This window comes from Rhineura floridana, chromosome 15 (assembly GCF_030035675.1).
Source record: "Rhineura floridana isolate rRhiFlo1 chromosome 15, rRhiFlo1.hap2, whole genome shotgun sequence".
Lineage (NCBI taxonomy): Eukaryota > Metazoa > Chordata > Lepidosauria > Squamata > Rhineuridae > Rhineura > Rhineura floridana.
This window is the reverse complement of record NC_084494.1, coordinates 7,911,034-7,936,512: the sequence shown is the minus strand read 5'-3', so window position 1 is coordinate 7,936,512 and position 25,479 is coordinate 7,911,034. Positions and strand designations below refer to the sequence as shown.

Genomic DNA, 25,479 nt, shown 5'->3' with positions numbered 1-25,479 from the left:
AAAATAAGGCGAGTCTGTACTGACCCCTGCCCTATCCCACCCCTTCATATATCAAGCAGGGTTCTGAGGTTTGCTCACCAGAGTTGCCATTGCAAGACGACACCCAGAAGCCAACCACTTGCTTCAGCAGAAAACAATAGACAATGAACGCCCACTTTCAGGAAATGCCTTCCGTGCATCAAACAAAATGACAGGACACGAAAGATGCAGCCTGGCATTCTGATGTTGGAATTCGAAATCTGGCCTTTATCTGTTCACAGATTTTGTCCAGTGTTTGGCAAATTCAGCTAAAAGCTGTTGCTTTCCTTCTCCCTCCCCCTTCCCACCCCCTGGGCCCATCTCGTACAGGTCAGCTTTTCTCTTTCAGCCACCGGCCAGACTTGATGCAGCCATTCTTTCTGTTCAGGCACCATATCTGATTTCCAGTTCTTTGCAAAGAACTGTTTTTAGTCACTGCAAATATAGTCATTAACAGCATCCTTTTCTTTAATGTTTATGTCCTGTATAACAGTAGTCCAACTCTTTCAGACCTGGGAAACATTTATGTGCAGCCTTAGGGACCCACTTTTAAAAAGTCAACAGATAGGATTGTCTTCCTCACACCACACTCCCAACATCTTTGAACCGCGTCAGGTCAAGGTGCAAACTGGGTCTGGGTCCATCCCGTCAGCAGTTTCTACAGCACTGGGCTTCAGAATGCCCCTGTGCATTCATCTGGAAAAGTTTACAGTGAAGGGCTGTGTCAGCCAATAGGTCAGCGGATCGTGTGAATGGTCTTCAGGAAAGTCTTGTTTTGAGGCTTTTGACATCACCCCCACATCTCTCTACCACTTCCTCCTGCTAAAAACATACATCAAACCTCAAGAGGTACTATGGCAATCCTCTATAAAAGAAACCACACAAAGTACAGTGACAATCTGGCACCCATAGCAAAGCACATGCTTTTGTCCTCTTCCTTCCTCCAGACTGGAGGTCACTAACCTGCAGCCCATGGGCACCATGGCACACACAGTGCCTTCAGTCATGCTCCAAAGCAGAGACTACACACACTGAGCTTTCTTTAAAAAAAAAGTGAGTCTCTAGCGCTCCTACAAAGAAGCAAAATGTGCAGGTACCCTTTTAAGTGATTCACTATATAGTTAACCTACAGCGCTCTGGTATACAGGTGTACTTCAGAAGTAAGTCTTTCTGTTTAATGGGGCTTACTTCCTCGTAAGTGGGTGCAGGATGGCAACTTAGGCTTTGGTGTAGGATTAGCATTGGGCAAAACAGAGTTCTCATGCCTTAACAGCTGGATCTCCGCAATCGGGACCAGCAGGACATCGCTAACTTCCAGCGGTAAACATGAAGTGGTCGGGGGAGACAGAAGCAACAGAGACTGTACTCTCTTTAATTTTGTGTTATACTGCACCCAGTTGCAGCCATTTTGTGACTGGCGCCCTCAGCACTCTCTCAACATTAAAATGTACCCCCTGGTCCAAAAAGGTGGCAACCCCTGTCCCAGGCATATGTGGTTTTATTCTCTGTAATCTCTGGTGGAGAAAATTTACTGTCATTCCCATGTTGGAGATGCCCCATAGAACATTTCTGTCCTTTTCTCTTTGCCTTGTTCCATTGTTAAGTGGGGCAGTGATGCGGTTTTGTGAACACCTTTGAGGGGCTCTGATAGCAACCCAAGAGAAGAGCCCATCTGGTGGGACAAACGTGTTTTTCAGGTCAAAAATGCTCTCCCATATTCGCTCTTTCTCGGTGTGTAATTGAGGCATGCACGCTCCAACCTTTTTTTTTTAATTTGTACGTGGCGGGGTTGCAAATGTCATCATATCGATAATGTCTCTTGTAGATTGCACAGACGGAGGTGCAGCAGGGACAGCAGCAATTCAGCCAGTTCACAGATGGACAGGTATGGGCTTCAGGACCTACGGAAGCAGCTTTCGGGTGGCTTTAAAGAGGATTAGGCAGACTCATGAAGGATAAAGCCGTCCTGATGGTGTCGGAGGCAGTATGGCTCTGAATGACAGTTGCTCGGATTCACAAGTTGGGAGCGTTGCTGTTGTCCTCGGGTCCTTCCTGCAGGCTTCCCACAGAGGCATCAGGTTGGCCACCATGAGGACAGGATGCTGGACTAGGCAGGCCATTGGACGGATCCAGCAGGCTCTTACGTCTGTATGTTAAAACTTCTTGGTGTAGTCAGAACTCCTTCAGAAGGCCTTCTCAGGGTGGTTGGATGCCTCTAACTCCTGCTTAGTCATCTCCATGCCACTCTTTTCATTAAGAAAAGAAAAAGCTGGGAGTTCATGGCTTCTCTGTAGTTAATTCTGTGGGTCCATTTGCTTATTTAAAACTATATTAGGAGACAGTAAAACTGTACGGGGCCAGTATGCCTCAATATCTGTTGTCGGGAATCACGCTTCCCGTAGGCATCTGCTTGGCCAGTAGGAGAACAGGACACTGGACTTAGATGGGCCTTTGGCCTGATCTGGCAGGAAGGAAGTTCCTACAGAGATAAATGGCTGTGTTATTTCCTCATTTTCTATGCATCCTGATTGGTGAAGTGGAGACTCCCAGTTGAGTATCACAGATAACTATGATGTGGTGTACATGGCAGCGGCAGAGAGTTTTAATTGTTTGATCTAGCATAGCAAGTCCGACTTTTGCCTACCCACCTTTTCTTGTTCAAGTTTTTGTCATTCTGTATTTTGAACTGGTCCATCAAAGAGGAAACCTTAGTGAGTCTCCTTGCTTGCTCTCTCCCAACAGCTCTATCAGATTCAGCAAGTGACCATGCCTGCCGGCCAGGACATCACTCAGCCCATGTTCATCCAGTCCACCAACCAGACAACAGATGGACAGGCCCCTCAGGTTACGGGAGACTGAATCGGTCCAGCCAGAGGGCTTTGGGATGTGATGGAATTTGCACCAACTTGATGCCAGGCAGGTCCAGAGGCCCTCTTCAGCTCTTCCCCTCCCTTCCATCCCTTCCCCAATATATATCTGCATTTGATATAAAGCTGCCAAGGGCAGTGATCTACGTCGTATTATATGAACTGCTTCATTCTGGTGGGAGGCAAGAAAACCCCACAAACTGACAATGTTGCAATATATTTCTTTAAAGAAATTGCAAATTCTTCATTGCTCAGCAATTCTGCTCTGTACATAATGACGAATTTTTATAGGGCTCTGTCAAAAGCAGTGTGACTGTTGTTCGTCTCCCTGTTTCTTCGTTGGTCCAGCATAATTTTTTTTTCCCTCCCCACTTTCCAATAAACTTTGACATCTGGGATTTTCATTGTATGACACCTCTGAGTGAGCAGTAGTTGGACGCATCCCATCTGTGTGATTCACTCAGGAAGTGTTTGTGGGCAGGTATGTGTGAGAGATGTTTTTCCTCTCTTTTTTTAAATGCCCCAAATCTAAGTATTGCTGTCTTCAGCTTCCAAGGCAGATGTGGGGAACCTTTGGTCTTCCAGATGTTGCTGAATTACAATTCCCATCATTTGGCCATGCTTGCAAGGGCTGGTTCAGCAATATCTGGAGGGCTGAAGGTTCCCCACACTTGTTCCGGGGGGGGGGGAGTAAAAAAAAACAAAACCCCACTCATTCTGTATTAAATCTATTTTCTAAGGCAGCTTCCCCAGTACTGCGTCTTCCAGATGCTTTGAGCACCAGCCAGCTGATGGGAATTGCAGTTCAAAAAATCAGGAGGGCACCAGGTTGGATGAAGTTGTTCCTAAGGCTTTAAAGTTGGCCTTGAGCTATTTTTTGGAAAATACTTGAGGTTTGGACACACAGATTTGAGTTCTTAGTTAACTGTATAAAATCTCAGTCAATGTATGTGTTTAAAAAGCTGCATGAAATGCAATAAACTTGTTTTCTATGATAGTTCCAGACTCTTGTCTCTCTTTCATCAGTTGACCCTGGCCCTGAACAGCCTCCCAAAGGGTCATAAGCGGCCCAAAACAATTTGGTCCCTGAGGTGAACTGCCTTCAAGTCGATCTTGATTTATGGTGACCCTATGAATAGGGTTTTCATGGTAAGCGGTATTCAGAGGGGGTTTACCATTGCCTCCCTCTGAGGCTAGTCCTCCCCAGCTGGCCAGAGCCTGCTCAGCTTGCCACAGCTGCACAAGCCAACCCCTTCCTTGTCCGCAACTGTCAGCTGGGGGGCAAGTGGGCTCCTTGGGACTCTGCAGCTTGCCCACAGCTGCAGGGGTGAAAGGGCACGTAACCCCTGAGCCACTCACTGTGGGGGTGATCTTTAGCTGGCCCTTGACGCCCAGGAGACACGAGCGGGGATTTGAACTCACAGACTCTGGACTCCCAGCCAGGCTCTCCTCCCCACTGTGCTATAAATTACCACCCCCTGGTGGTAAACTGAGAAATCTGTTGAAGTTTAAGGGTGTGCTAGAATCTACTGCTTGAAGCATGCTTGCTGCTCTGTCCTCATAGAAATGCTCATAACAGCCAAAGTCTTGAGTGGTCCTCCATCCTGCAAACCTCAGGGTCTCTCTCCCCACCCCTACTCCCAAGAATGCTCTTGTTTCTCAATAGCCCCATTTTAACTATGCAGTTGCCGGTTGGTTTCCAGGCGCAATTCAAGGTGCTCACACTAGCTTTTAAAGCCCTAAACCACTTCAGCCTTCTTCAGCCTTGGGTCCCCAGGTGTTCATAGAATAGTAGAGTTGGAAGAGGCCTATAAGGCCATCGAGTCCAACCCCCTGCTCAGTGCAGGAATCCAGCTTAAAGCATAGCCAACAGGTGGCTGTCCAGCTGCCTCTTGAATGCCTCCAGTGTTGGAAAGACCACCACCTCCCTAGGTCATTGGCTCCATTGTCGTATGGCTCTAACAGTTAGGAAGCTTTTCCTAATGTTCAGCCAAAATCTGGCTTCCTGTAACTTGAGCCCATTATTCTGGATCCTGCACTTTGGGATGACAGAGAAGAGATCCTGGTCGTCCTCTGTGTGACAACCTTTCAAGTACTTAAAGAGTGCTATCATATCTCCCCTAAGCCTTCTCAAGTCTAAACATGCCCAGTTCTTTCAGTCTCTTCTCATAGGGCTTTGTTTCTACTCCTCTGATGATCCTCGTTGCCCTCCTCTGAACCTGTTCCAGTTTGTCTGCATCCTACTTAAATCATGGTGTCCAGAACTGGATGCAGTACTCAAGGTGAGGCCTAACCAGTGCTGAATATAGGGGAACTAGTACTACGACTCCCATCATCCTTGGCCATTGGCTAAGCTGGATGGGGTTGAGAGGAGATGTAGTCCGACAACATCTGGTGTTTCCATCAGCTCCAGGCAGCATTGCCAATGGTCAGGTGTGGCAGTTGCAATACAAAATGTTGGGAAGGCACTAGGTTGGACAGGGCTGGGTTAGGCTGGACGTCAGTCATTGGCCCGAAGATCATACAGCAGGGGTTATCGTTTAGGGGAGATTTGAACCCAGATCTCCCTCACCTCCCAGTTGATCAGACTGATCGGCTGTACCCAATGCACTCCATGTGTTCTAGAGAACTGTTTCACAATCCTGTTATCTTAGTTCTTGACTCATTTGATGGCACTGTGCCTTTGGTGGTGGATTTCATGCAGCTAATGGATTCGGTTCTGGAGGACAAATGCACAGGCCATGGTAAGTAGCATAGGCTCACAGTGAGAGGCCACTGTAGCTCCCCCTCAGTGCTCCACGCACTGCCAGGATGCTATGGAAGCCCATTCTGTGAGGCGGCCTTTTGCAGCTCCCTGTAGGCCCTATAGCAGAAAAGAGGAACCTTTTGGCCCTCCTGACGTTGCCGAACTATGTGTCTCAAACTGGGCTTCTGCGCAGCGTTGCTCTTCCCTCGTGTTCTGTGGATGTTGAGGAGGTGTACAGTGAGATGGGGATGGAGTGGAGAAAACAATTGTTAAAAAAATGGACGGTGGTGGAGAAGAATGGAGTGGAGGGAGGACGTAAATGAAGGAGAAGGAGACAGCAGCGGAACGGCGATAAAGAACTGGAGGTGAGAGACGACAACAAGTGTGTTAATACTGTGTTTGAATTTGGTGTGCAAAGCGGTCTCTGACACCCTTCCTGGCTACTTTGCTGCATTTGCAGTGTTTTAACGTTTTTGCACCCCAGGGGAAAATGTTTGCTTGGGTGGGTGTGCCTTAGTTGGTGGCAGGGAAGGGTCTGGGAGGTGGCTGAGTGAGAGTGATTATGATTGCTGGCCAAGAGTGTGTGTGTGGGGGGGTTGCACTTGGTTTAACCCACAAAGATCTGAACAGTGGCCTCTGCCTCCCTCCTCGCCTCCTTTACCAGCAGAGATTCCACTGCTATCTTATAGATGAAAATAATTATTCTGTTACCTCTCTCTGTGTGTGTGTTTATTTTTAATGTTGTTTTACACTACTTAGGTGTGCAGCAGCCAAGGCCACCACCTTGTAGGCACTCCATTTTTTTTTCAGTGTAACTTAACTGTAATTGTAGTAATTTTGAGTAACGGTAAAATAATCATTTCCTTTGGGAACAATTGTAAACATAATGGTAATTTATTCCTTTTTGGGGCCCTGTAATAGTAATTGTAATTTATTCCTTTTTAAAAGTAATCTTCCAAACTAGTGTTTTCAAGCATTCAGAGCACTTCATGCACAGTATCTAATTGTAAACATTACAACTCTGTAAGGTAAATCACGCTTATTGTTATCTCTCATAGTCTTTCATCCTGCAGATGGGTGGACAGAGACTGAGAGAAAGTGCCCGCACTACCTTCTGAGTTCATAACAGGCAAGATTTGAAGTGGGGATTTTCTGGGAGTTTTTGCTCAGTCTCTTAGATGTTATGTTACACCAGCTACACCACAGGGTTTTGCTGAGGCAGCTTACAGCACCTCTTGGTAAAAAGATTGTATAATGCCTTCCTAAATTTTTCGTTAACTGACGTCCAGCACATTTTTCATATTCCAGGCTTCAACATGCAAGTTTCCAAAAATGTTAATTTCACCTGCATGTTTGGGTTGTAACATTCTAGATAGTATTGATTGAGTTTATTGATGGCATCGATTGAGTTTATGGTATGCCTTTTTCCCACAAGAAGGGGGAATCCTGGGTTGTATTCAACTAAGTCCTCCTCAGAGTAAACCCATTGAAATTAATTAACCCAAGTTAGTCATGTCCATTAACTTCAATGGGTCTGCTCTGAGTAGGACTAGCATTTGCTTTCAAACATGAAGCTGCACCTCAAAAGCATCTCTGGAGTAATGTTTATTTTAACAAGCGGTTGGCACTCGCAGTGCAAAAGGGAGGTAGAAGAGAAGCCGGTGGGATCTCCTTTACTATCTCCAGTTCTGCAAAAGAAATTAAGAAAAACATCCAGTGTTGATATTGCCTTTGTGGACATCTGGCTGGTCCAGAGGGAGCCAGTTCCGGAAAGAGAGAAAATGTCTTAGTGGTCACTTGCTGCACTTGAACAATCTTGAAAGCTGCCCAAAGAATTAATCTGTTACAAATCCGTGGATACTGCTAGAGTGAAAAAGAAGGTTTTCTCTGCTATAGCTGGTAAGGACAAGATGCTGTCTCTCTGTTATCTCAAGGTTGGACTACTGTAATGTGTTCTTTGTGGGATTGCTCCTGAGTGCAAAATGCAGCAGCCAGGTTACTATGAGGTCTCCTATTGTGCTCCTATTAGATCACTCCAAAGGGAGTTGTACTGGCTGCTAATAAGTTACTGGCCCAGGCTTAAGGTCTGGGGTTTGACCTACAAAGCCCTAAACAATTTGGGACCAGGCTACTTCATGCAGCACCTTTCCTCTTTCTCCCCTGCACTCTCATGAAGATCGGTGGTTGAGGACCTCTCAGTTGTGTTGCAGCTTTTGGAAACTCAGTTGCCATCAACCAGTTGGAGGTCTTATCTGTGGTGGCACCATTTCCCCTGTCAGCTTAAGTGGGTGCCAGCATTCATGGCATTCCATTGCTGATTAAAGATGCATTTATGTTCATAGGAACATAGGAAGCTGCCTTATACATAGTCCATTGGCCCATCTGCTTCAGTACTGTCTACACTGTACATTTAAATCATTTAAATCATTTAAATGCTTGGAGTGTGGGAAGAGCTTCTGTCGGAAGGCACATCTCACTACACATCAAAGAATTCACACAGGGGAGAAACCAAATAAATGTTCTGAATGTGGAAAAAGCTTCTGTCAGAAGGCACATCTCATTTTGCATCAAAAAATTCATACAAGGAAGGAACCATAGAAATGCATGCAGTACTCATTGATGAATTCACAAAAGAGAAACTGCAGAAATGCTTGGAGTGTGGAAAGACACACCACATTTCTCATCAATAGTATTCATACAGGAGGGAGGGTATAGAAGAGGGTTGAATATGGAATATGATTCTGTCACAGTTTAACTCCCATGTCAGATTGGAGATGGGCTGGTGAGGGATGTGGCCTAGAAGATGGAGATTAGGAGATACCACTCCCCCATACCCACTCCCTGAAAGCCCACGCCAATGTAGGAATCTGAAAAAATTAAAATTTGATTAATTATTATACAGCCACAAGAGTGGCTGTATACTACAGCCAGTGTGGATTTTTCACATTCCGCAATGTTAAATTGAGAATACACACAGCATGCCATTCTTTGTTTTGATCTTTGATTTTGTTATACTTATTGTATTTATATATTGTGCTTGTTTTATCTCTTATGTACACCGCCCAGAGAGCCTTTTTGGCTTAGGGCGGTATATAAATTGAATAAAATAAATAAATAAATAATACACTGACTGGTAGCATCTCTCCAGGGTTTCAGGTGGGATCTTTTTCCAGCTCTACCTGCAGATGCAGTGATTGAACCTGGGACCTTCTGCATGCAGGGCAGATGCTCTACAACTGACCTACGGCCCTTCCCCTTTGGGGATTTTCCAGGCCTTTGCTGCTGCCAAATTCCAGTATGTTTTTTTATCTTAATTGCCTGGCTATCAGCCATTAGACTGAGTTAGCAGGCAGTATAAAGTGAGTCAAGCAAATAACAAAGTTTCTCCCAAACTTCTGATAAGGCGCAGGGCTTTCCTGAGTTAAAATGGAAAGGTGTGTCAGTCTTCCATCCAAAAAGTGCTTAACTGATAGCCTGTGTAAAGAATTAAAGACACACACGCCGACTCAGAGGAGCCCCTCTCTTGGTGTTTCAATGAGGAGTCTGGCTGCGTCTCCTGACAGGAAGGAAGCAACCTGAGCAGGAAAATAGCAATAAGCTTCCTCTGAGAGTGGAATTAACTCCTCCTACACTATCACCACCACCCCTGAGCTGATTGGATGGAAGCAATAGCCCCAAATCAAGCAGAGACACAGCAGGCAGCCTCCCTGTCGGCAACTAAGTTAATCGCCTGATTTCTTAGCATGCTATAGCAGTTCTCCCGGTACACAGTAGCACATACCATCCCAGTTTGGGTGCTGTTGCTGCAGATGGTATAAATTTTATTCTAGCTACACCAAAAAGGGGGGGGATTTGCTCCCTGGAAATGGAAATGGACTGCCTTCAAGTCGATCCCGACTTACGGCTACTTTATGAATAGGGATTTCATGGTAAGTGGCTGTTGTGCTGCAGCCAACTCAGAAGGGACAGGAAGGGGGGAGGCATGAGTTTCAGGCACCTCCGCAGCCAGAAGAAGCCGAGTTGGGGATTGTTGTGTCTGAGCAGGATCGTGCGGGAGGGGGGCAGCCTGCTCTGCAGCCAGTTCCCACGAGTAACGCCCTTTCCGAGGAGCTGAGCGCACCGCCCCCAGTTGATGCAGAGGACTTGTGGGGGGAAGCTTCAGAGTCAGTGCCTGCTCCTCCTTTACCAAGCAGTTCCCAGGAGGATTCCAGCGTGGCCCCGCCCCATGACCTCGAGCCCGTTGCTCGGGAGCAGGTGTCTTCAGATGAGCCGTTGGATGCGCGTCCCCTGTCTCCTCGTTCCCGTCGCCGCGAGAAACGGACAGGGCAAAGACAGGAATTACGAAGGAGTCAGAGATTACGTTTGAAAACATTTCCTATATAAGCCTGCCGCTCCCAGTGGGGGGTCGTTGAGTCAACTTCCTTCACACGCTGCAGAGCATGTCTAGAGTATAGTTAGGGACTTTAGTGAGTTAGCGTAGGGTTTCCTATGAAGTACAATGCCTTTGATGTATCCATTACTCTAATAAAACGAGATTTACTTGCACACACACTCCAGCTCATTCTTTCGGCTCTGGACGGGACAGTGGTATTCAGAGAGAGTTTACCATTGCCTCCCTCTGAGGCTAGTCCTCCCCAGCTGGCTAGGGCCTGCTCAGCTTGCCACAGCTGCATAAGCCAGCCCCTTTCTTGTCCGCAACTGTCAGCTGGGGGGCAAGTGGTCTCCTTGGGACTCTGCAGCTTGCCCACGGCTGCACAGGTGGCAGGGCACGTAACCCCTGAGCCACTCACTGTGAAGGTGATCTTTAGCTGGCCTTTTACACCCAGGAGACATGAACGGGGATTTGAACTCACGGACTCTGGACTCCCAGCCAGGCTCTCCTCCCCACTGTGCTATACCAGCTAGGGCTAATTTGCTCCTTAATATCATGCAAATGTGTATAATAGATTTCTTTTTATTTTAATTGTTCCATATCCATATATGTATGCCATCCAATGAATGAAGGTTTAAGCCAGAGGCAAGGAATGTTCATCAGCCAGAGAACTGCCTTCCCTGTTAGGTAACCTTCTGTCTGGGGTCTACATACCAGGGGTGGGTGGAGCCAGAGGCAAAAGTAGGCAGAGCAATGAATGTAAATTTTACCTCTGTACGCTTGGCTAGTTTCTATACTGTACCCTCTCACACTCCACACTCGGTCTTCTATCAGGGCAAGGAAGGAGCATTACCAAAATGCAAAGAGACATTTTGTCCAGGAAAGTGTGAAGCACAGCTGCTGAGTGAGGTGACTGGGGAGAGTCCCAAGGGCCAGTTAGAGAGACCTAGAGGGCCACATTCATCCCCTGGGCCTGAGGTTACTCATTCATGTCTTAAGCCATTTAATCAAATTAGTTTTACTCAATTAAGCCCCTATAAGCTTGCACAGAGCTAAAATGAGATGTTTCAAAGGGGAGATTTTTTAGATGACACATGTAGATCATGAGGAGAGACGTTCCCTTCTGTGTGAGGTTGAAGGAGGGATGCTTCTTCTAAGATTATGTCTGAAAAGCCACCTGCCATTTTCATAACATTAAAAAAACACTTTAAAAATCAGATGTTACTTGATTAATGGGGGGGGGGTTCTTCCTGAGTCAAAACGTTTTGAAATGAATTTGTTTAACAAGTTCCATTGATTAAAGTTGCCCCCCTTTGTAAAAAGAGACTGATAAATGAAATAAATAAATAAATATTGTATCCACTCTGATTTCTTGGATCTTGCAAGGGCATTGCTTGCATACTTTCACCCGTACGATATAGGCAAGACCTGTTTGTGAACTAACACCAAGAAAGCTTTGTGTCTTTTTATGTTTTGCAGTTGCAATACGGGGCTGAAGTCAGAGTGCACAACATTTATCTCTCTTGTGGTCACTAGAGGGCACAAGACACTCGTCCATATTTTAATGGTTACATCCTTCTGGAGACAGTAGCATTGAACGTCCTCCTTTTTAAGCTGGCCGGTTTAGACTTTGAAGTGGCTCAGCTTCGTCAGCCAAACCCACAGAGAACAGCTCTGTCTTTGCTCAATCTGGCCATGTAGAAGAGGAGCTGGTCCCCTCTGCAGCCATGATGCTTCTTTGAAGGTCATAGCCAGTAGTGGAGCGGCAAATTCAGATGTGCAGGGTCCCTTCATGATAGTCATGCCGCACACACTACACAGCTATGCCCTCTTTTCCACTTTCCCTCATCTCCCTTGCTCTCCCTGTCATCTCACGAGCCAATCAGCATGAAAGGAGAGGCTGTGTGTTAGCTATTAAGAGTCTGCTGAGTGGCTGTCTCACCTCCTTTCATTCTGATTTGCTCCAATTGGCATGAAAGGGCAAGGACTTCCTAGCGGCTAACACGCTCCCTTTTCATGCTTTGGCTCATGCATAGGGACCTGGCTGGGACCCTGCTCCCAAAAAAGTAACGGGTCTATGACCCACCGTGTCCCTGGATGACTACACCCTGGTCATAGCAACAGTACCTGTTCGCTTTCATCCAATTCCAAGCAACGTGCCTTCCCCAGAGAATGGAGGTTGGTGGTGGTTCTGACATTTCTCACTTCAAGGGGAGGGTTAGACAATCCCCCCCTCCGCCATTCAGGGGGAATGTAGGGAAGCTGTGGCTGCCATGTCTCCACCATCCAGCTTGTAAAGGGGCTCTATGTGCATACCACCAGTGCCGTACATACATACACATGTAGAGATTCTCCATGCAAGCTGGGATTCTAATGGGGCTGCTTTCCCTATGCTGGCTGGGCCTGATAAGAGTATAATAAGAGCCTTGCTGCTGGATGACACCAAAAGGCCTCTAGGCCAGCATCCTGTTCTCACAGTGGCCAGTCAGATTCCTCCAGGAAGCCCTCAGGCAGGGCATGAAGGCAAGAGCCCTCTCTCTCAGTTACCCATAAGGAGAGCCTTGCCACTGGACCAGGCCAAAGGGGGCCCAACTACTCCAGCATCCTGTTCTCCCAATGGCCAACCAGATCCCCCAATGAGAAGCCTGCAGGCAGAAGCTGAGAGCAACCGCACTCTGTGCTCCTGCGATTACCAGCATACTGCCTCTGCCAACGGAGGGAGAACATAGCCATCGGGAACACTGGGAGCTGCATTATAATAATAATAATAAAATTTTATTTGTTAGTCGCCTATCTGTCCGACTTAACGGACACTCTAGGCGACTTACATAGAATAAAATATACAATATACAATCAACACATTCAGCAATTTAATCTAACACCAAAAACAATAATTAAAACATCAAGGAAAGCTAATCCCCCCAACGTTCTTAAAGGCCTGCCTGAATAGCCAGGTCTTCAAAGCTCGACGGAAACTCATCAGGGAGGAGGCATGTTGGAGATCGTAAGGGAGGGAATTCCAGAGGGTGGGGGCCACAACCGAGAACACTCTCTCTCTGGTCCGCACCAGCCTAGCTGTTTTGACTGGTGGGACCGAGAGGAGGTCCTGTGTCATACCATGCTCAGTATTGTCTACAACACTGACTGGCAGCGGCTCTCTGGGGTTTCAGGCAGGGGACTTTCCCAACAAGCTGCCATTGATTGCTTTCTCCATGAATTGTCTAATCCTCTTTTAAAGCCATCCAAATCGGAGGCCACCAGCACTACTTTCGGGAGATGATTACATAGTTTTAACTCTTTGTGGTGTGTCTGTCCTGAATCTTCCAACAGGCAGCTTCAATGGATGGAACCAATGGGAGTTGAAGTCCTAACATCAGGCTGGGCAAGGCTGATTTAGACAGAAGAAGCTGGGACGTTGCAATACGGTCAGCACAACAGTGGTGCACCAGCTGCAGAAGGGCCATGGGGCAGGGGCAGCTGGTGGCTCCATGTCAGTGGGGCAGTGGAATCCACTCCAGGTTTTAGTCCAAACTTTGTAAGTTCAGACTAAAGCCCAGAGCGGATTCCACTGCCCCACTGACATGGAGCTACCAGCCACCACTGCACGGTGAGGACTATAGGATTGGTCCAGAGTAGGGATGGGGGAGACATTCAATTCAGTTTGCATTTAAAGCTGAATCCACACTTTTTGAAAGAATACACAGCCATCCTTCCAAATTCACAGAATTTCACAATGCAGTTCTCTAGCCAAACAATGTTTACAGAAATGCATTATATCAACAAAAATTGCTTGCAACAATGTGTACATTAGTCAAAGCTGCATACAAAAATCTGTTTATTAGAAATTCGCACTAAAATGCTGAAGAATTTTCATAAGGATTCTTTTTTGAAAAAATCACAAATTGCTGCAGAAATGCGGAGAACTGAATTTAAGACTGGAAAAATGAGAAACTGACGGATCCTTCCATCCCTAGTCCAGAAGAAGAGACATTGCAAAAGCGGTCTGTTCACCTAAGGTGAAACAGCAAAGGAAAATGCCCCTGTGTTTTTTTCTAGTAGACAACCCGAGGCAAGAAAGAAAGTTTTGCTCATGTTTGCATTTTTCCTTTCCCCATGAGAGAGAAAAAGGTGAATCTAGGAACAGCACAAAGGTAAGTGATACTGGACATGTTTAAGTTGCAAGGAAGTGGAGGCTGCTAAAAATAGTCTGAGGGAGGGAGAGGGCCCGGGCCCACAGTGGCAACGGACAGCCTGGGCACCTCACAGTGTCAAACAAGAAATCCAGGGCACTCTGCAAAGACGTCCAAGTGGCAGGCCGTCTCCTCGAGCATCCCTTGTCGAATGTGCCCCCTTCACTGTGCAAAATTATATTTTGAAGGGGAAGGAAGGACGGACAAGTTTGGCAGAAGCAAGATGGCGGAAGTGTTGCCAAGGAGAACAATGTTTTCAGTTGAATGGGAGCTGAGGTGTCTCCCCTTCTCGACCGGGAACAAGGGGACACTCAAGGACGGGAGATTTTACGCTCTGCTAAAAGGAACTGAGGGTCTTCGCTCAGTGGAAAATTTGGGATACTATTTCTGTGGGAGGTCACCTGGTGGGCTGCTGTCAATTTCTTCTTCAGGCACGAAAGCTTCTTTATGGCTTTTGCTGTGCTATCTCTATCCCCCTCACCGTTCAAAGGGCTCGCTGCTTTCTAATGGCACTCTGCCCATTCCTCCTGTCTGTCCAGCCACGTACAGAACTCCCCCCCAACCATCTCAGTAATTCCTTTTCACTCAAAGCTCTCCCTTTAAAAAAAAACTGACCCAGAGAGCCTTTGGGCCAGACTCTTCCTACCCAGTCTTGTTTATGCTTAGTCAAGCCCAGGGGTTTTTTTTACAACAGGGTGAGGGACATCTATCCATCCTAGAGATGGACAACTGTCATTTTCTGTTTCTCTCTATTTCTCATTTTTCCAGTCTTAAATTCAATTCTTTGCATTTCTGCAGTGACTGGTGATTTTTAAAATATCCTCAAGAAATATTCGTCAGCATTTCAGGGTGAATTTCAGCTAATAAAAACATTTTTGTGTGCAGTTCTGACTAATATCTAGGGATGGAGGAGACATTTGATTCAGTTCACATCTAAAGACAAATCTCAAATCTGCATTTTTCAAAACAGTAGGAGAACCGAAACACAGCCATCCTTCCAAATTCGGACTTCTCTGAATTTTGTGATGCAATTCTCCATCCAACCAATGTTCACAAAAATACATATGTGTGCATAAAAATGAATATATTTGTGAAAATAACATACAAAGATGCATTACATTAGGGGAAATTGCTTACAAAATGTGTGCATTAGTCAAAACTGCATATAATACAAGGCATTTATTAGGAGGTATAAAAATAAAAGTGAAATGTGTTTTAATTCTTTATCGTATTGTATTTCAAATTTTGTAACCCACATGGGGACCTGTTGGTGAACGGCAGGCTATAAATATAAATAATAATATACTGAAGAATTTTCATGAGGATTTTTTAAACAAAAAATTGCAAATTGCAGAAATGTGGAAAACTGAATTTAAGAGTGGGAAAATGAGAAATAGAACCAAAATTGATAGATTCTTCCATCCCTAGTACTATACATATTTTTGCAAACCATTTGCCTAATGTATTCCATTTTTGTATGTCATTTTCGCTAATATTTGAATTTTCATACACACTTTCTCTTAGTACATGTATTTTTTACACATTGGTTGGAGAGCTACATCACACAATTCAGAGAAGCACAAATTTCAAAGGATGGCTGGGTTTCAGTTTGTGTACTGGTTCCAAAAGTGTGAATTAGGTAGAGTCGCATTAAAATCAAACAAAATTGCATTTCTCCCCATTTCTAGTTCATCCACATGTTGTTGGACTCCACCTGCCATCGTCCCTAACCCTGAGCCTGACCTTTGGCCAACCTGGTTTCAGGCTGATGGGTACTGAAGTTCAACAACATCCAGAGGGCCACAGCTTCCCCAAACCTGTTTTATAATGAATATTTTACTGGCTTTCAAGATAGTTGTAGACTGTCGTTGGAAAAATAAAACTCGACTATGGATAGAGATTGGTTTATAAAATCTCTGGACATTGCAGAAATGGGCAAACTAATATCTGGATCAGGACAGTCATTTCATCATTCAGCAATGATGTGGATCTGCTTGATTATACAGCCATGCCATTCTGCTGCTTCTCATAAGCTCATTTCAAAACAAGATTTTACAAAACGTATAGTCCTGAACTCAGAAAAGCTTGCTTAATAAGCCTCTAAATTTTCATGGCAATAAACAAAACACTCAGGAAGATTTCAGAATTTAAAGTATGAAGCATGAGTGAAAAATTCAAGATCCTTGATGGACTTTTTTTTCTGTTAGTGGTCTCCTAATTTGTTGAAATTAATCAGAAATCAGTCATGTTCACAGAGTACCTGTAATTCTATTACTGACCCATACTCTGACCTTCATCTTCTGCAGCTAAAAAGTTTTAAAAAAATGCATGGCTGGTTTTTAATTAATTTAAGAAAATTAACATTGGAGTCTATGATAGTGCAGGCATGCTCAGTAAGAACCAATTGTCAGTGTTCTAAAAGCCAGACTAACAGCCACACCCACAACAGCCATTTTTTCTACTTTAAACTGTCATAGTTTTCCCCAAAGAATCCTAGGAAGTGTAGTTTGTGAAGGGTGCTAAGAGTTGTTGTTGTTGTTGTTGTTATGTGCCTTCAAGTCGATTATGGCGACCCTATGAATCAGTGACCTCCAAGAGTATCTGTCATGAACCACCCTGTTCAGAGCTTGTAAGTTCAGGTCTGTGGCTTTCTTTATGAAATCAATTCATCTCTAAGAGTTGTTAGGGGGCTCCTGTTCCCCTGACAGAGTTCCAGTGGCCAGAGTGGTTTAACAATCAACCCCTCGTCTGGGGATTGTAGCTCTGTCAAGGGAATAGGACATCAGCTAACAACTCTTCTCAGGACTTTGGGGGAAACCATGACTTTAGAGTGGAATAAATGTGTGGTGTTGATTTGGTCAGGGACAGCTTTGGTTTAAATTTGGGTGGGAGACCACACGTGTCTGCTGTAGAATAAAAAGGTGGGGGAAACCCCAAAAAATTATTATACTGTTATCAATATTTTCCTTTTGGAAAAGAAAGGGGCTTTCCTTCTGCCCAGTGCTCACCTACCCAATCTCTTCTCCTCTCCCTTCCAGCTTACTCCCTATCCTTACTGTTCCTCCTCTCCCTCCCCCTCCCCCAGGTCAGTTTCAGTTATCCTGCATAATTGCACAGTAATAAATCCGATTGAACTCAACAAGCATGCAAATTATCAAACCTGACATCTTCCTCATTCATTCTATCTCCTCCTTCCTGTCTCCTTCTAACTATTCTCCTCCCTCCCCCTCTCCCCTTGTCTCCCTCCAGCCCTCCGTCCCTCCCCCCCATGGTAAGTTTAACCTAAGCATGATTGCACGGGAGTAAATCCCACTGAGCTCAATAAGCATGCAAATGATCAGAACTGCCCTCCCCTCCTCCCCCTCTTCTCCCTCCCCCCCATGGTTAGTTTCACCTATCTTAAGCATGATTGCAGGGGAGTAAATCCCATTGAACTCAATAAGCATGCAAATGCATTCTCAGCAAACCTGCACAAGATCCCATTTCTTATATCCCAATTAAAAAGCAGAGAAATTCAAATAGGCAAAAAACAGACAACACAAAGCCTTTTTATTTGTCAATGTCATATGATGGTGAAGACCAGGGCTTGTGCCCAAGGGTGGCCAAGCTGGGCTCTGGCTAAGGGCTCCTGCAGCCCAGAAGGGCACCTCCTTAGGGTGGGAGGGTAGCACTTCCGTTCCACAATCTGCAGCAGCGTCTTCTCCTCACCCTGCCGTAGATCACAGAGAGAGACCTCCCAGGCACCCTCCCAGTACAGTCAGTGAAGGCTTCAATAAGCCCACATGGACAACCCACCTGCCTCTCCTGTCCCTGTGAATGAGGTGCACTCTGTGCATACATGCCTGCCATCAACCAAGATGGCAGCAGGGGCTTCCCTAAGGGGCTGACACCCCACCACCATCTTGGTTGATGGTAGGCATGCATGCGCAGTGTGCACGTCATTCACAGGGATGGGATGTGTGGGCAGGCTTATTAGCCCTGCACTGCCTGTATGGAGGAATTGGGCTACAGTGCCGTGGGCCCAGTCATGCCTGGCGCTGGCCCTGGAGAAAACAGCCTTTTGTGTTTCAAATTCAAGGTTATATTCTATTTTGGGTGCATTAACAGTTGAATCTGAAATTGCAGTTTGATGTAAAATTAGACTGATTTCAATATGTTGTTACTTAAGTAATGAATTCAATATGTTGTTACTTAAGTAATGAATCTAGCTGTTGGGGGGAAAAATTGGCCTGCCCAAGATGCATGTTTTCAGCCAGCTATGCTTAAACTACTCCATTTAAGGAAAGGTGGGCATGGTTAATTTAAAACATAGAGCACACCTAGAAATTCGCTAGAATATATTTCACCTCCCACTGTTTTATCTGGTGCAAACTGAGACACTCCTCATGTCCACTGGAGACTATTCTGCAGAATAGTCAGTGCCATTATGCCACAATTATTTTAGGAGTTTTTTAGTATAAATTATGCAAAGTGTTGCTGTACTTCATATATCCACAGAAACAGAAGGAAAATGAAAAATAAAAATAGGAAACTTCACTAAAATAGCAAAGTAAATAAAACATATTTAAAGTGAATATCTGAACTACATCAACTGTCATAATATTGTTGCTTCCTCCCTGCTAAAACAAGATGAGCACAGTGCAGCACATGTCTTGTTTCTGTTATTTGGGCTGATTGCAGATGTTGCCACCACTCAGCATATGCTCAGAAGCACGTTACCAAATTCTTCCAAGCTACACAGGAAGTGGATTGGACTGTGAAAGACCAACCCAAATTGTGTTTGCATTTTTATAAATTTGCAGGGCAGTACAATATCTCAGACAGGAGGTCAGGTCTCCTGCTCCCCTGGTGCATTCACAATAGCTGTCCAATTTCCTTGCTTTTTAAAGTTTGATAGAAATAGCTGTGGGCTATAGGTATGTTCTTAAACTACAAGGTTTACTTGCCTATTAGTGAATTTCTCTGTTTTTCAATCTGGGAGGTAAGAAATGGGATCCTGTGCAAATTTGCTGAAAATGGACTGATCATTTGCATGCTTATTGAGCTTAGTGGGTTTTACTCCCCTGCAATCATGCTTAGGATAGGTGAAACTGACCACAGGGGAATGGAGAGGGGAGGATTGAACATTTAAAGAACTATTTATACCACTTTAACAGTCATGGCTTCCTCCAAAGAATCCTGGGAGCTATCGTTTGTTAAAGGTTCTAGGCACTGTAGGTCTGCGACGGGTCTCCTAACAGCTCTTAGCACCTTTAACAAACTACAGTTCCCAGAATTCATTGGGGGAAGCCAGGAGCAGTTAAAATGGTATGATACTGCCTTAAATCTATGGTGTGGATGTGACCTTATGTATGATGTGGATGTGAAAGTACAATAACAATCCAAATTCCATGCTAAGAAAATGTCTGTCTTTCAAGCTTCTGTTAAAGGCACAGGTACAAGGCCGGTGGAAAATAAATTGAAAAGTTGGCAACCCTTACTGTGAGCCTTGAAAATTCCTCCCTGGCCTGAGCTGGGCCTCCAAATCCACTTTGTAATTTAAATGTTGCTCCTAATCTGGTGACAAAGATGCAAGGCCAGCCAGCCTGAAAAACTTTTGCTAATCTTATTGAAATTCATTTGACTTCCCTCTATATCTCTGCAGCCAGGGCTGGCACCAAAGGGTGGCCAGGCTTGACTCTGGCTGAGGGCCCCTGTGGCCCAGAAGGGCCCCTGAAGGCCCCCCCTTAGGGTGGGAGGGTAGCACTCCCATTCAGCAATCAATGGCAGTGTCTGGTCCCAACCCTGCTGCGGATTGCAGAGAGGGAGCTCCAAGGCACCCCCCAATACAGACAGTGCGGTCTTCAATAAGCCTGTACGCACGCCCCACCTACCTCTCCCGTCCATGAGAATGCTGCATGCAAGCCTGCCACCAATTAAGATGGCGGTGGGGGCTTCCCTAAGGAGCTAATGCCCCTGCTGCCATTTTGGTTGATGGCCAGCATGCACGGTATGCATGCACATCATTCACATGACATGACACGAGATGAGGTAGGTGGGATGCATGGGCATGAGCTGTGGACCTGGGGCAAGCTGGTGCCCAAGGGCCCAGTCATGCCTGGTGCTGGTCTTGTCTGCAGCTGTATTGCCTCTGCTGGTCCCTCCACATCTAGCATGAATTTTGCTTGTGGGTGAAATTTGGAGGGAACTCTAATAATAATTCCATGTCCCTTCTCTCTCTCCCCCCCCCCACTCCCACTTCCTACGCAGTTTCCTCAGGAGAAAATTTGCATAGTCTCTGGTTTCTGTGTGCCACAGATTTAAATAGTTCTAGCGGTGGTGATTGGTGCCCAATGAGACTGGTGGGGCGGAATGCAAGGAGCCCAATCAGTAGGTGGTGCCAGAGTCAATGGCAAGCAGAGCCAACCCAGGGCAGGTCCACACCATACATTTGAAGCATATAACTTGTCTCCCCAAAATTCTGGGAATAGAGGTTCTCCCCTGACAGAAGTACAAATTCCCAGCACCCTTAACAGATTCTAGTTCTTTCCTCAGCCTCCTCCCTGCTGAATTGTACAAGGGCAACACTGAGACAGCACTGAAGATGGCAGGCAGGGTATCCCCCTGGATAGAATGTAAGAGGGCAGGCAGGTTGAGGGCAGCAGGTTGAGGCTGGTGGGGCACTGTCGTACTTGCTCGAATGGACCAGCCTCCGTTGAACTTTAGCAGAATCATTCTCTCCTCGGCGAAACCTAGAAACTGTAGTTTGAGGGGGAGGAAATCTCGAACAGTGACTTCTCGGTCCCCTCTCATCTACTGAGTTCTTGGGGGAAAGCCATGATAGCTAAACCTCTATAAAGTCACTGTATAGTGGTTAAACTCTAGAGCTACGATGCAATGCTTATCTGGGAATAAGACCCATTGGAAAGCTGGAATTTACTTCCAAGTAAACATGTGTGGTGCAAAACTCTTAAAATACACACACACACACACACACCTTTACTTCTTGACTTGCCTGTGGAGGTTACAACTCCTGCACATAACAATGATTATGCTTCGTTTAAGTGGGGGTGGGCAAACTTTTTTCTGCAGAAGATCACACTCCCTTCAGAGTTAACTGCCGGGGGCCAAATGCCAGCAGTGGACAGGTCCAATGGTGATTGGGGCAGAAGCCAAAACTGAGTCATGCACCCCCTTCTGTCTCTCTCCCCCCTTCTGTCACCCCTTCGCTCTCCCTCCCTCCCTCCCGCTTGCTCTTTTTGCCTCTTTTGCCTCTTTCTTGCCATCCTCCTTGCCAAGGGCTTAAAATTAGGCTGAGGGTTGCAGGTTGCACAAAGAGCTTTCAAGTCTTCAAAGCACACTACATACCTAATCTAGGTGTAATCCGTACAACAACCTTGTAAGGAGCAAGAGACCAGATTGGAACTGCAAACTTCCTGATTCTTAACTAGCTTAAGTTAACTTGAGAAGATCTGTCAATTTCAGTTCTCTCCATTTCTCTCTCTTTTTTTGCAATCTTATTATTATTATTATTATTATTATTATTTATACCCCGCCCTTTTTCCAAACTGGAACTCAAGGCGGCTTCCAGATAAAAACAAGTACACAATCTTAAATTCAATTCTCCATAATTCTGCAGCAATTTGTGATTTTTTAAAAATCTTCATGAAAAATTTCCAGCATTCTAGTGCAAAATTCTCCTAATAAATACATTTTTATCTGTAGTTTTGACTAATACACACATCTTTGCAAGTAATTTCCTGTCATCATCATCATCATCATCATCATCATCATCATCATCATCATTATTATTATTATTATTATTATCCCGCCTCTCGGCCAAAGGCTCTCAAGGCAGCTTACAAGAAAAATAAACACAGGTATAAAAATACAATAATATACAATATAAACAATGCAGTATACAAAAATTAAATTAAATAGAGACAACATTGTCATATAATGCATTTTTGTATGGTATTTTCATTCTGCACACTTCCCCCTAGCATGTGCATTTCATGTATTCATTTTGCACACTTCCCCCTAACATGCATTTTTGTAAACATTGGTTGGCGAACAGCATTGCAAAATTCAGATAAGTGTAAATTTCAAAGGATTGCTATGTTTCGGTTCTCATATTGTTTCAGAAAGTGTGAATTTGATAGATTTGGCTTAAAATGCAAACTGGATCAAATTTACCTCCCATCCCTATTCTTAACTCAAGCCTTTTAGCCACCGCATGCACCAGTTCTACCCCCCCCAAGCCTTGATACATTGCAAAGACTTCTGGGTAGGGCGAGCCCTACTATTAGGCAGCCACCTTAAGACGCAAATGTTAGGAGGCCAGGCGCTGCAGCAAGCAACAAGAAAGCAAAGCTCAGTATATCACTCAGCTTGCCCTTCATCCTTTAAGCCAGGTATGGGAAACCTCCAGCTTGCCAGCCAAATGTGGCCCTCCAGACCCCTCTGTCTGTCTCTCAGGACTCTCTATAGGCCACAGTCACCCTCCACCGGCCATGCCACTCACCACATCTGCTCCATGTGCTTCTCTAGTGCTTTTACCCGAGTTACATAATTCTTTGTTACAAAACAAAATTCATATAGTCTGGAGATTTGGGTTGAGGTGTCAACAGTATGCCGATGATACCCAGCTCTATTTCTCTGTAACATCTGAGAGGCCGTGCAAGCCCTGGACCGCTGCCTGGACTCGGTGGTGGGCTGGTTGAGGGCCAATAAGGTGAGTCTGAAACTAGCAAGATGGAGACGCTGTGGGTTGGTGGTTCCTTACAGATAATTGGTTAGTTGCCTGCTTAGGATGGGGTCGTACTCCCTCTGAAAGAGCAGGTTCGTAGTCTGGGGGTGCTTCTGGATCCATCCTTGTTGCTCGAAGCCCAGATGACCTCAGTGGCTTGTTGTTGTCATGTGTCTTCAAGTCGATTTCAACTTATGGCGACCCTATGAATCAGCGACCTCCAATAGCATCTGTCATAAACCACCCTCTTCAGATCTTGTAAGTTCAGGTCTGTGGCTTCCTTTATGGAATCAATCCATCTCTTGTTTGGCCTTCTTCTTTTTCTACTCCCTTCTGTTTTTCCCAGCATTATTGTCTTTTCTAGTGAATCAGGTCTTCTCATTATGTGTCCAAAGTATGATAACCTCATTTTCATCACCTCAGTGGCTAGGAATGCCTTTTACTAGCTTCGGCTGTCAAGACTGCTGCAGCCATTTCTGGACCAGGCTTGATTACTGTAATGCACTCTTTGTTGGGCTGTCCTCGAGGTTGGTCCAGAAGCTGCAGCTGGTGCAAAATGCAGCAGCATGACTGCTCACTGGGGCAGGGTATTGCCAACATGTCACCCCGCTGCTGAAAGAATTGCACTGGCTGCCCATTAGCTAAATTCAAGTGACCAGCTTGAGACCAAAATACATGAAAGATTGTCTTACTCCTCATTTACCCAGTCAATCACTGTGCTCTGCAGGCGAGGAACTCTTGCAGATACCATCTTATCAGGAGGTCCATTCACAACAACAAAGAAAGCGACCTTTAGTGTAGTGGCACCTCCCCTTTGGAATTCACTCCCCTTAAATATTAGACAGGCACCACCTCTGTTATCTTTTCAGCACCTACTGAAGACCTTCCTCTTTCAACAAGCCTTTTAAGTAGAGACCTTATCCCAGTTTGCGTCTGTGTTGGAATTGCTTTTTTAGATCTTTTTAAAGCTTTTTTTTTTAAAGATGTTTTTAAAGATTTGTTTTAATATATTTTGAAGTTGTTTTTTATGATTTATAGAGTGTTTTTAGTGTTTTTGTTTGCTGCCCTGGGCTCCTACTGGGAGGAACGGCGGGGAATAAATAAAGAGTCAAACAAGAAGTTAAAAAAAACTCATTAAGAAATATGCAATAAATTGAAACAGTACCCTAATAAGGTCCAACAATAAAATACAAAAACATAATCCCAATAGCAGCAAAAATAACTGACATCCAGAATTAAATTTTGACCTAAACTGAGCCCTTAAACCCCCACAGTCAAGGTGGTCTCTGGAATCTCCAGGTAGTAGCAGCTGGTATAGCTGCAGTAAGTCAGTTCGGGCCCAACCCTCCCAGGCCAGGTGGAAAGAGGCCAGCAAGCAGGGAGATGCTTTTGCAACCCTCATAGTTCAGGTGGTCTTTACACGTGGAATGCTGGGTGCCACCTTGTCTCTTGCATCAGGCAGAAAAATGTCTTGGGCCAGTCCTGATTCTGGGGGAAGTTGGACGGAGAGAGTGTCCTACAGACCAACTGGAACATGAATCAGGGCCTCTTGCGAGCAAGAATGCAGTAAAAAACACAACTTGAGAGTCCCTGAGTCTTCCCTTGAAGAAACTCTGAACCTTCTCAGAAATCCCACATTCCTCAGGTTACAGTGTGAAAACCATTGTGCTAGGACAGTCTTCTGCAACCTGGTTCCCCCCCCCAAATGATTTGGACTACAACTCCCATCAGCCCCATCTGAAGAGCACCAGGCTGAAGACGGCTGTTTTGTACAATTGAACAGAGCAAAAAGAAGGGGCTGTAATTAGGAAAACTATGTGTGTGTGGGGGGGCCCGACTGGACCACTGATGCAACACAGCTGGGTCAGAGGAAGAGTTGTGTCACCCCCTCCAATTTGTGGGAATGTGTAGATTAGGAAAATTGGGCTGTACAAGGAGAAGGAACAATTGTCCCCACACCTCAAAGCCTGTTATCCAATGGCCGTAGGGTGGAGGGGCAGCCGAGGAGATTCTATTTTACCCTAAAGGATTTCCCCAAAATTCAACTGGAACCCCTGCAGTTATGCCATTCCAGCAATAGTGTAGTGGCAACTTCAGAAATGCAGGCTCCCTTCCTGATAATCATGCCACACACCTCTCACAGCCAAGACCCCTTTTCCATTTCCCCTCATCTCCTTTGCTCTCCCTATCGTCTCACAAGTCCACACTCCACTACAACAGATGGCCCTAAGATCCAATCATCACGAAAGGGAGGGTTGTGTGTTAGCTACTGAGAAGAGTCTTCTCAGTGGCTGGCTCACCTCCTTTCACTCTGGTTGGCTCCAATCAGCAGGAGAGGACAAGGACTCAATGGCTAACACGCTCCCTTTTCAGGCTGATTGGCTCATACAAAAGAACCTGGCTGGGACCCTGCTCCCAAAAAAGTAATGAGTCTAGGCCCCATGTGACCTCAGACGACTGCACCCATGCACCTCAGGCAGCTTCCTCTGCCACCTATTGCAGGGATGATGGAAGGTCAAATGCAGCAACTTCTGGAGGGCATCATGTTACATCCTCCA

General features: G+C 45.5%; 1 protein-coding gene across 2 annotated transcripts in view; it reads left to right on the top strand.

Moving 5' to 3' along the window:
• Positions 1-3,882, top strand: part of NFYC (nuclear transcription factor Y subunit gamma) — a 69,329-nt gene extending 65,447 nt beyond the window's left edge. For both annotated transcript variants that reach the window (XM_061596404.1, XM_061596405.1), the window contains exons 9-10: positions 1,844-1,903; positions 2,761-3,882. In XM_061596404.1, coding sequence (XP_061452388.1) covers positions 1,844-1,903; positions 2,761-2,877 — 177 coding nt within the window. In that variant the 3' untranslated portion in view covers positions 2,878-3,882. The remainder of the gene's footprint in view (positions 1-1,843; positions 1,904-2,760) is intronic.
• Positions 3,883-25,479: the final 21,597 nt, after the last annotated feature.